The sequence below is a fragment of the Lycorma delicatula genome, chromosome 10 (genome assembly GCF_047948215.1).
Source record: "Lycorma delicatula isolate Av1 chromosome 10, ASM4794821v1, whole genome shotgun sequence".
NCBI lineage: Eukaryota > Metazoa > Arthropoda > Insecta > Hemiptera > Fulgoridae > Lycorma > Lycorma delicatula.
In genome coordinates, this window is record NC_134464.1 from 57,586,061 (window position 1) to 57,598,455 (window position 12,395).

A 12,395-nucleotide genomic window follows, 5' to 3' on the forward strand; every position below is an offset into this window, starting at 1 on the left:
ATACCGTTTTATGTTGCAGTACTTATGTTGTTTATGAAAAAATATTGCATGTATGATTTGTAGTAATAACTTATATTATTGCAATTTAAATGGAATCTCTTAATAAAATTCTTTATTCGTGAACACAGGTTGACATTAAATCACTCCTTGGTTAACGGCTCGTTGAAATGGTGTAAACAAGTACAGTCTGGTAGCAATCGAATAAAGTATGTTTGCCTTTAAATTGAATATAATTTTGTTTAAGTAACCGTTCCTCTTTCCTCCTACTCTTCCTCCTCCTTTCTCCCTTCCTCTAACGTCTGATATTGAGATATATCCGAAGAAATAGTTTTCAAACGCTAAGGAATTCCATTGTATTTAATAGATCGTCGCTATCGAAGAATAATCCGTTCATCTTAAGACTAAAGTTTGATGCTAGAGGGTCGTGTAATCCGGTCGATGTAATGGCTTGGTTATGTTTTAATTACAGCCTTTTTCTTGCAGCGGATGTGAGTTCACGTTATCACAATTTATTGTTTTATCAGAAGGTAATGAATTCTTGCGTAGATCGTTGTATGATCACGTTTTAGACGTAATCTAAGAAATATCCGGATTTTTGAAATCAAATAACATTTAATGAAGAAACGAAATCGTTTTGTTATCACAAAAGAACTAATAGAGTTGATTCTCAACAGAAAAAAGTATGGTAAATCAGTCTCACAAAGTAGAAATACAGCTCCGTTATAACGCGGCTAGATATACCGCGGATACGGATTATAACCTGTCCCTCAAAAAATATCCGAATACTTGAAAAAATAAAATAAGATGAAAAAATGCTACTCACCTTACCAATGTATTCGATATCGGTGTAAAACTCACCTAAGTTCTTTGAAATTGTCAACAATACGCTTCTAATATAACATCTGTCAGTTAGTCACGACCAATTTTAAAACCTTGGAATTTCTTAAAATTATGACATTAAAAAGTGTTGTATACAGCGCTGGAACAGCATGAAGGAACGTCAATTGTATTACAATTAGAAATTGTTGGTCGGTATTTTCACAGAGTAATACAAAAGACATTCAAAGAGGAAACGTTTAATTTTTATTGACCAAAAAGGCACTGGAGTAGTCAAATTCAACCGGGCAAGAATTGTCTGTAAGTGATCTCAATGAGTTTTTTTCCTGCTCTCCGATCTATGCATTTTTAGTGTTGTGTTGTTACACTGATCGTGTAATACTAATGAATGTCTCTTTTCAGACGTTTCTTTTTCTTTATGTTGTTTTTTTTTTTATGTTCTTTCTATGTTTATATTGTTGTGAGACTTATTTTCTTGAGTTTTTCTTCTCTTGAATTTGTATATATTGTGTGACTTTTTTCTTTGTATGTAGTTTTTAATATGTAATTTCATAATCTGTTTTCTGTATCTTGATGTATCTTGTTTGCTGTAACTGATGTGTTTCTATTGATTTTCCTATTATGATGCGATTGAACTATGACGTATGAGTATGTGAATGGGCGTGAAACCTCCCTTCCAGAAGGAATGTTTCGTTAGCGGTTCCAGGAAGGGTGGTAGGTAGCCTGGGATGGCGGTTTAGTCGGTAGTGCGCAGGTTTACATACGCATATTAATAACATCTTGCGGCACCTGTTAGCGAGCCCGACACTGCTTAGGCGTCCGTAAATGGGATTCTTCACCTATTTAACAAAAAAAAAAGAAAAGAAAAAAGTGATCTCAATGAGTGGGTTTAAGAAGACAATCAAAATTGGTCTTGACTAACAGATGTTATATTAGAAGGCGTATTGTTGACAATTTCAAAGGATTTATGGTGAGTTTTATACCGATACGAAATACTGTGGTCGGGTGAGTAGAATTTTTTCATCCTATTTTATTTTTACAGATATTTTTAGGGGGAAGGGTTATAATCCGCGTTATACCCTATCAGCGGTATAACTAGATGCGTTATAGCGGGGCTGTACTGTATTACTACACCCTTTGCCCATTATATGATTGACGAAGAAATTGTTCCGTTCTACAACTTAACGATAATTTGTCGAAGGTAGAAGGGGTAAGTGTTGCATAGGTCGCTGTTATGGAGAGGTCTTCACTCTCAATAAAAAACGTTCTGGAAAATATAAATAGTGTAATAACATGGATGGAGCAACAATCATCACTATCACAGTGATGATCGTCATTTATTGCGTTTACAAAGTGTAAAATCAAATATTTTAAAGAAGAAATAAAAATCAATAACTTCTTATTTTAAAAAGTAATTTACATTCAAAGAAAAAATATCGTATCTTCCGCACTTAACTTCTTTCTATGTAAGTACACATTTTACTGTATTGGCTTTTTCTATTAAACCATTATTGCTTGATTTTTTCCTATTTTTAATTGATCCCCTTTGTGATTTAAAATTTATTTCTCGAAATAACGCGATTAGCCTATAACGCGGGTGTCACATAAGTCTCCCAATAACCGCGTTATAGCGGGGTTACACTGTATTTGGTTTTTCCATTATAATTTAAGTAAATCGCAGGTTTGTTGATTTATTACGTTTTTAATTACAGTATATCCATCCGCATTAACATTTTTAGCGTAACGAGATCGCCAGGTGTTCTCGAACATGTATTGACCTTCGTGAAATTTACGTGCGTGTGAATTACAGGAATCTTCAGCGATCGATAGAGCAGGATTTCTATTGTAGAAATAGATTGAGTAAAAATAGATCTCACAAAATGTAAAAGAGATTGGCTGATTGATAGTAACCTGATGTTCGGAAGTATAAGCGCGGCAGTAGAAAGTGTTTTTTTGTTACAGTTCCGACTGGAAGTGAAACGGACTACTATAATTAATAACTTTTGGAAGTCTCTTCATCGTTCGCAATTCTAAACCACCTAACAGGTAACCGCTCTGTAAACTTGTCGATTCGGACATCGAGCCTCGTACGCAAATAATTGAAAGAACACGGCGTGAAGTTCCTCCAAATGCATCTAGGTACAATAACCGAAGGTAACATTTAGACGGGCATCTAGCCGAATTCGTGTTCCGTCGACTCAATCCGGACTAGAAATCACGAGTTCATAGCATTCGGACAGCTTTACTACTCTGAGCACCGGTAGCAGCCAACCGCATAGCCTCCGAGAGACTGTTATGAATCTTCTGAAGACGACTTTGAAGATTAGTATGCTTATTTTTTTTTATGGATTTCCGAATTAAAACGAATGTTTTTCTATTGATCATACTAGAATTAGGTTCATATACCACAATATCGAAGAGTTTAAAGGCAGATGGGATATTGTAAACAATTAATACCTTTGTTTTTCGTTCTATTATGGATTATTGTATCGGCAAACGAATGTGCAAGCTTATATACTGGTACATCGATATTTAAAGTACTTTAACTCTACTGCGTTGTTGTTATAAAAATAGAGCTGTAATGTTCCAATGTACTTTGTAAATATTAATGTTTGATTGGATTATTATTATGACTGGATGTATTAATCTGATTAACTGTTTAAAATAATCACCTATTTTTTATTACTTGGCCGAAATGATAAAGAATTCCACGCTTTTCTCTGGATGGTACCTTAATATCTGTATCGTTAATAACTAAATTAATTGAAAGTACAAATCGTGAAATCGGTACAAATTCACTAAAACACTTGTACTTTTTAATAACGGTGTTTATTTTTAATTTATTTGCGTGTAATGATCATCTAAATAATATGACCGCTTTCATCGATTCCAACAGTAGTAAATATAAGCGGGTTTTACTATATTTTTGCTGTAAAACCCAGTTATTCTAATCTGTATGTGGATACTTCTATAAACCTTTTATTATTATTATGTGTGTGGGTGCGTGTAAGCGTACGTAAATCCGTTTGTACAACTCCCAATGTTATTTGTGTGTATTATCACACAAATAATTATTTCATTATGTAGAACATTAATCGCTGTACAACTATTCGAAATACTGCTTAAAGCAACCTAAATCTATTCAATAAAATATTGATCGAAATATGGAAAGCTTTTTAAGTACACCTAAATGGACATGAAAATTACAAATAACTTGTTATAAAGATTACTTACTGTTAAATGTGTTCTTTTATCAAAAATAACATATATATTTTTCTATATTATTAAAATATAACGATGAATAAATAAAAAAGGAATATACGAACAAATTATAACTTAACAATATTTTATAAGAAAAAATATTGTGAGAACTTACACAGGTCGCCTTTTGGGAACAAATATGTTCCCATACAGGAAAGTTGGTTTGAAGTAGCTGACAGTTTTCCCAACACTGAAACAAGAAGTGAAAACACTTTTTGAACTTAACTGACATAAACAACTTTTAAAGGATTTTCAACAACTTACTTTAAAACTACTATACAACAATAAAAGTTAAACCGATAAAATGTTATAATGGCAACAAAATTATATTAAAAGCTATATTTAAAGTTTATAAATAAGTTTTCTGAGAATAATAAACCTTAAAATTATATAATTTTTACTCTTATTTCAGAATTTAAATACATCTCTTATATTTTTATATTACCATAAAATTTTCTTCTTAAATTCACCGTTGAAAAACTACCGTTTTCTGAACAAAAGGTTTACCGTAAAAACTTTTAAATAGAAAAAGTTCAGCTTTAAAATTTTACTTCGTTATTTTTCACACCTTTACTATAAAAGTAATCTTACACCTCACCTGTTAATCTTGCAGACTTTAATAGCTGAATAGTCAGCGTTTAAGGTATAATAGCGCTAAAACAGTGCTGTTAATTGCTCTCAACCGGTAACAATCGTATTCAAATAATTTAAATTTAAAACACCTTACTTCATACAGAATATCTCGTAAAGAATTTCAAAACACGCTCAATAAGTAAAAATTAGGTTTTTCGAGTTATACCTTGCGAAAAAAATTTTCCTGATTTCTGCTACATGATTAAAATGAAGTAAATTATTTGAATTTACAATGAAGGTATTCAAATTTAATTTCAGCTAATATGCAAATAAATAAAAAGTTTCTCGTTTTTTTAAAACTTTTTTTTAAATGCAATGAAACTTAAATAATACCACCATCGTCTTATTTAATTTATTATTATATTCTTTTACTTCCTTGTACGAAGTAAAGGAAGTATTGTGATCGCAAAAAATTTCGGTTTTCGGGTATTAACGGAAATATCCATTTTGACCATTCCCGAATGCATTTTTATTAGTTTCGGTGTGACGTACGAATGTATCTTGCATAACTCAAAAACGATTTGTCATACGATGTTGAAATTTTGGATTTAGGACTATTGTAATATTTAAAACCTCCTCTTATAACTGCAATCGACAGGACGAAAATTGCCCAAAATCCAATTTTTTGGGGGATTTTGGAGTTTTTCTTAACTGCAGTAATAAATCTTCATTAAAATAATTTAAACGCTATAGCATAAGCGGTACTTATTTTCACTGGTGTCAGAGTTATAGCCAAATAAGATTTTAATTAATGAAATATTTGTATCTTACAAGGGGAAGGCACATCGGTTCAGACTTCATCTCTTTTTTAACTTTTCTTTTTTTTATTTAAATATATTGATTTATTTTGTAGGATTATACATAAAGGAGAAATATATGATACTTTTATTACGGACATAAATAAAAAATAAAAACTATTAAAAAATTTACAAATAAAAATCCTCAACTTTTTACTTCCTTGTACGAAGTAAAGGAAGTATTAGGATGCGAAAAATCTCGGCTCGCAGATTTCAACGGAAATATCCATTTTGACCATCCCTGAATCCATCTTGCTAGTTTCGACGTGACTTCCGTACGTACGTGCTAACGTATATGCGTACATATCTAGCATAACTCAAAAACCACTAGCCGTAGGATGTTGAAATTTTGGATTTAGACCTGTTGTAACATCTAGTTGTGCACCTACTCTTTTGGTTGTAATCGACTGAACTAAAATTGTTCAAAAACCCAAAATCCTAAAAAATTTGGATTTTGGACTTTTTATTAACTGTAGTAATAAGCACTGATTGAGAGCTTTTCAACGATTTACCATAAGTAGTACTTTTCATTGGTTCCACAGTTATAGCCAAATAAGATTTTAATTAATTAAATATTTGTTATCTTACAAGGGGAAGAGTCATCGGTTCGAATCACATCATCTCCTTTTTTTTTAATTTTCCTTTTTTTAATTTAAATATATTGATTTATTAATAATTATTAAACTCTGATTGTAAAAATAGTTTTATCAGAAATAATAATTTAATAATAACAATATGAAAAAAAGAATGAAAAATATCAAAAGTTATTAATGAAATAAAATTTTATGTACGTTTTATTTTTAAAAAAAATGTGTATATGTAATTTTATAGGCGTACAAGGAAGTCATGTGATGTCTACATCAGATTTTTTATAGTCTTAAATCTGTAAAAAATGTATACAATATTATTAATAAAATAAATTTAAAAACACTAACACTACTTACATTGTTGAGAAAATGCATGAAATAAAAAAATAAAATATACACAAAAGCCAAAAATTGTGAGATTGTAGCTCGCTACAATTGTCGGTTCCTGTTAAACTGAACTCCTCTGCGGAATTCGTGTACTTTTTATCAACTTCTGCCAGGAAGAGCAGAAAAATCGAGTGGCATACTACTCGGAATCTCCGTCTGTTGATAACAATTTACTTCTCGGTCACAGTCTCACACATTAGTGACTCACACATCGATGTCGCGTCTTTTGTTATCCTTATTTTCGTTTTACGTTATTCAAGAAATACTAATATGCTGCAAAAAAATAGTTTTTCGGCCGTTTACTATACAGCCGTTCAAGCTTTCTTAAGGAAAACTCTTGACCGTTACCAGAACTATATACGGTGTGAAATTATCCGACTGAAAAACCGCTAGCCTAATTTTCCGGTTAGAATAAATTATCCGCTTAACCACTCACTGATAGTAACCGTTTTAAATAATTATTTTCCGCCTCAAAATGTTTTATTTTTTGATAAAGAATTAATATTCAGAATTTTATTTAAATCTATCAACTTTTCATTAAACTACTGTCGAAAAATTTTATAGATTCGAAGAAATAAATAAATATTTATCAGATGTAATCGAAATAGATAGAATTTTGAGAGAAATTCGTGATAGAAGAGCTTTTAACGGACTTATAATAATAGCGTAAAGTATGATAATATGCTAAGCTACGTCAATGGATATTGTTTGTTGTTTACTATATACAGTTTTTCATTGTATAATATTCATTCGCAAATAAACGAGTGGGTAGCATAATTAATTCAAAATACTTGTCAAAATAACATGGCGGTTGGATAACACCTTTCATATCAAAATGCTATGCTGTCGTATTTCTCGCTATAATACGATTTATTAACTACACATGAACGGTTGATTTATAAGTTCAGATGATTCGTTGATCAATTTAATGAATATTAGTTTATTGTAAGAGATTTTAAACAATTTATTAGATACATATAAAGGGCGGTTCAAGTAATATACAAGCATTTATTTTCTTATTCTTAAACTACCTCTTTCCACTTAAAAACAAATGTGAGGAAAATCATTTCTCATTTGTTGAATCGATTAGTTTTAATTTTTTTATTTGTATTTGAATAAACTCATTATGTTTACAAATTATTGGTTGAAAAAAAAAAAATATATATATATATATATATATATATATTAAGTGAGAACATAATAATTTTATTTTAACTAATAGGAAAATAATTTAAAATTTACGGAGATTTTTTTTAAATTATAGATATTTAGGAATAAAATTGCAGTAATAAAATAAGGTTTTATCGTTATTATTTTCCGAATTCAATGGCAGAGTGATAACATCTCTGGTTTTCATCCGAAAAGCCCGTTTGAATTTTGCGCAAGGTACAATTTATTAATTTTTTGCACGCTACAAAATTAATACCTCATTAGTGGATATAATTTGCGCATTAGCCTGTTGTTTGGTTTTTACTTTTTATTTATTTAATTAATTAAAAATAATACAATTTTATAAACAACATTGAAAAAATTATACGAGGACTGACCAGAAAGTAACTTACGTTTTAAAATAAAAAAAAACAACCAAAAAAAAAGAAATTATATTATACACTTTTGAAAGGGAAAATCTTAAACTATTTTTCTACATAGATGCCATTTATCATAATGATGCACAACCTTTTCAATTCCTTCTCTGTAGAAATCTGCCGCCTTAGATTTTTGGCACTCTTCTTGCACAAAATTTGTGATAACCAAGGTTTCCCGATTCAATTTCATACAGTAAACTTCGTGAAATTTGGGGGAAATGAAGCGAGAGTTTCGTAATCGTAATGCGGCGATTTTCTCGAATTATATTGTTGATTTTCATTGTCAGTTCATCAGTCAGAATGCTAGGCCGACAGCTGTGGTCCGTATCATGAACATTGGTGCGAACATTTTTAAACTGAATGCACTACTGCCTCACATCACCTTCACTTAATGTTCCATCTCCGGACACCTCACAAAGTTGCCGATGAATTTCAATTGGTATGAGGTTTTTTGCCAGTAAAATCCTTATCACTGAACGCACCTCACAACTCGCGGGATTTTCTATTGAAGCGCACATTTCAACAATCCACAACGAACGAAGGAGAAAAATTATAGTCCACACGCTACGGCAGCTTCATGCGTACTGAATGTAAAAACGTTTTGATATCAACATGGCAGCTCTATCCCCATCCATCTTCACGTTAGGCAAAAACTTAACTTACTTTTTGGACCCCCCTCGTATTATTCGTTCCTGATAAAGGTTAATCCGGGTAAGCCTAAACTGTTACGCAATGAGGAGGGGTAACTGCCAGCGAGTTCAACTTAATGGAGTTTACATTCCGGATGCTAACAGCGTGGGATACCTAAGACTGCATCTGGTTTGCATTGGATCACTTCTTTTTTAATATACGGAACTTCAAATCTAACAGTTGTATAGTTGAGAGATCTCACGTCAAAAATATGATTTCGACTCCAAGTCTACAAATAAAGTCGCAGCGGTTCCTTCGTTTGACGATGTAGAACGTTCGTCAGTAACGTTTCTAACCTCGTGACCTAACTTCATCAATTCATCAACGACTACTGATTTATCTTCCGACTGATGGGTGCCTCTCGCATAACCACTCTATATGTTCTTTTATGTTGAAGTTTATATGTATAATGACTAATATCGATTTCAAGCATTTTTAACTTTTTTCTTTCTTTACTTTTCCTGTTTAGCCTCCGGTAACTACCGTTTAGATAATACTTCAGAGGATGAATGAGGATGATATGTATGAGTGTGAATGAAGTGTAGTCTTGTACATTCTCAGTTCGACCAAACCTGAGATGTGTGGTTAATTGAAACCCAACCACCAAAGAACACCGGTATCCACGATCTAGTATTCAAGTCCGTGTAAAAATAGCTGGCTTTACTAGGACTTGAACGCTGGAACTCTCGACTTCCAAATCAGCTGATTTGGGAAGACGCGTTCACCACTAGACCAACCCGTTGGGTTAAGCATTTTTGACCTGATAATTGCATATGCTTCAATACCAACCGATAGAACTCATACCGTGTGGCTCTATTTCAATATCGTCAATTTATACTTAATAACATTATAATTACTACAACTAAATTAAACTTCGAGAAAAAAAGTTGTTACCAGGACTTTTATAACTGGAAATGTTAAAGAGGCTTATAATAAACGTAAAAAAAAGTAAATGCTTGAGCGGAGGTGGTGGAGGGATGATTTGGTGGTTGGGGCTTGAAAAAAAATTTTTTCTATACAAAGGTTGTCATGCAAAAATCTACAATTTTTGTAGAGGTCACTTTTTAAAATAACCTCAAAATTTCCGAGAAATATGCGAAAAATCTTTTTTTTTCGTTTTTTATTTTTCATTTCCGCAAAAATAATTGAATTTTGACGAAACATGATGAAGTATACCTTTCCGTGTTTAAATAAACACAAATTTTTTCGATGTCAACTTTCGTCGGAAATCGCAATAATACCATTTTTCACCTCTTTACAAACCCCCAAATCAATCTATGCATTTATTTTTTTTTTACGTTTATTATAAGCCCCTTTACTATTTCCACTTATAAAAGTCCAGGTAACAATTTTTCCTCCTCTAAATGAGCTGTTTTGATTAGAATAAATTAGGAAATAATGTGACAGAAAACTTTTTAGTTCAGTTATTGCATTAACGCCTATTACAAAAATAGCCTCAGGTTTTAATGTTTTTGCGTGAAAATTTCATTCTCAACAAAGTTTTCAAGAAGACGAAATTTATTTAATGGAGCAACAGCAAAAGTAGATGGACCGGCTGATTGTACGCGAATATTAGGTTCAGTATAATTTGCGCGTTGGCGTTTTTTTGCTACTGGAATTTCTTAGTTCTGCCAAACACGTTCATTTTGTATGCGCAATACTGGTATTGCATGGCAGGAAAGGTTTGCCTCACGAAAATCCGTAATATCACTTTAATTCTCTGCTCCTGAAAAATCACTTATGTTATCGATAATATCGTCTCTAATTAACTTACGCCGCGCCGATTTCCGACGGTCCCTGTCAGAACACTTTAGAAGCACGCGTATTCTATTACCGTGTAGATTATTGTTTACATGTGATGACTCGCGGTTGCCAAGAGGAACACATTGTAGCTAGTCTATAGCTATGTGCTACGGAAGATTATGTCGCTTATTCAAAAGCGACACCAAGTAAAAATATTCTTTCTTGAGACAATACCAAGATAATAATCCCACAATATAGTCTACAATATAATATATGGTTATAACTCGGCACATGATAATTTTTACTAGAATTCACTAGCGCTGTTGCTCGGGGTCAACAAATACTGTCCAGAAAATATTATTTATAAATTTAACTTATATGTAAGTTTACTATGAATGGAAAATTATTTTGAGTTATTTTTTTATTATAAAATATTACACGTATCGATAATAATTAGAAAGAAAACGTTAATATGAGTGGAGATTAAGTAGTAGAATAGCATTGTGCTTAGTTTAACCATCCCACACGTTCATTATTTTTTTAATTGAATCATTCCACTGGTATTCGTTAAATTCATTTATTAATCGACATCACTGTGCATTACTGTGCATCACTGTGTATAGCCTTGTGCATTAAAAATCAAACAGGGAATTAAATATTGAATCTTTTAGGGTTTACATTTCTTACGTAACCACGCCTTGCAATTATCAATTATTTTATGTACGAGTATATATATATCTACAGAGTGTTTTTAAATTGGTAGGCTGGCTATACTTTTTCAGATTCTACTTGTAAAACTAAACAAAAAATATCCTTAGGAAAAATGGCAATTTTTCCCTCGTTCACCCCCTGTCCGTCATTTTGTTATTTTTATATAAAAATGTCCATCTCAAGTTTGGTTAGAGGAATCACATTAATATTTGATAGACGTCTTCGTAATAAAATTAGCAAAAAATTAGAACTTTAATACCTTCGCAAATTACAAAATGGCGGTCATGTTTATTTTTCAATCCGTTTTATTTCCATAAATATTAGTTTTATCAAAATATATGTTTTGCTAAAATATTAAGCCCTTTATTTTCAACAAAATTATATATATATTTTTTAAATCGGCAAAAAAATACCTAAGTTATGGCAGAAAATTGATGTAATTTTGTGTCTGTTTTCATGTCCTCCACTTTACGTTAAATTCGATTAAGTGTTTTTATTTATTTTTAATTCTGGTATTGTAAATCAGTATCAAATTAAGTTATAACTTTCACACAATATAAGTCCTAATAATTAAAAAAATAAAACAACTACATGTGAAAATCTTACGTTAATTGCTCTAGAACGATGGTGTTTTTTTTTTTTTAATAATTAACAATTATTGTAAGCTATAAGAGATGTTCAAAGAGTCCATCACACCATTAAAAATTACACTAGTCTTTTCCGAAGAGATGGTGTTAACCGTTCAAAAATCCCGTTAACAAAATTAGCAATAATAATCGCTATGTAAAATTATTCAAAAGTGAAAAATTACTATCAATTGTTTTATTATTATTTAATATTAAATTTTATTGTGAGAAAATGATTATAATTTGATATTAACTTACAATACTATAATTAACAATAAATAATAAAAAAAAATATTTAATCGAATTGAACGTAAAATGGAGGACATGAAAACAGACAGAAAATTACAATATCAATTTTCTGCCATAACTCGGATATTTTAACCGATTTAAAAAAAATAAAATGTAATTTTTTTTTAAAAATAAAAGGCTTAATATTTTGACAAACATATTTTGATAAAACAAATATTTATGGAAAAATAACGGATTGAAAAATAAACATGGCCGCCATTTTGTAATTTGCAAAAGTAAATTAAGTCC

General features: G+C 31.1%; 1 protein-coding gene across 1 annotated transcript in view; it reads right to left on the reverse strand.

The window, feature by feature from the left end:
• Positions 1-12,395, reverse strand: part of LOC142331238 (uncharacterized) — a 369,144-nt gene that overhangs the window by 74,523 nt on the left and 282,226 nt on the right. Inside the window, exon 4 of the mRNA XM_075376992.1 lies at positions 4,214-4,288. Within this exon, the coding sequence (XP_075233107.1) occupies positions 4,214-4,288 (75 nt within the window). The remainder of the gene's footprint in view (positions 1-4,213; positions 4,289-12,395) is intronic.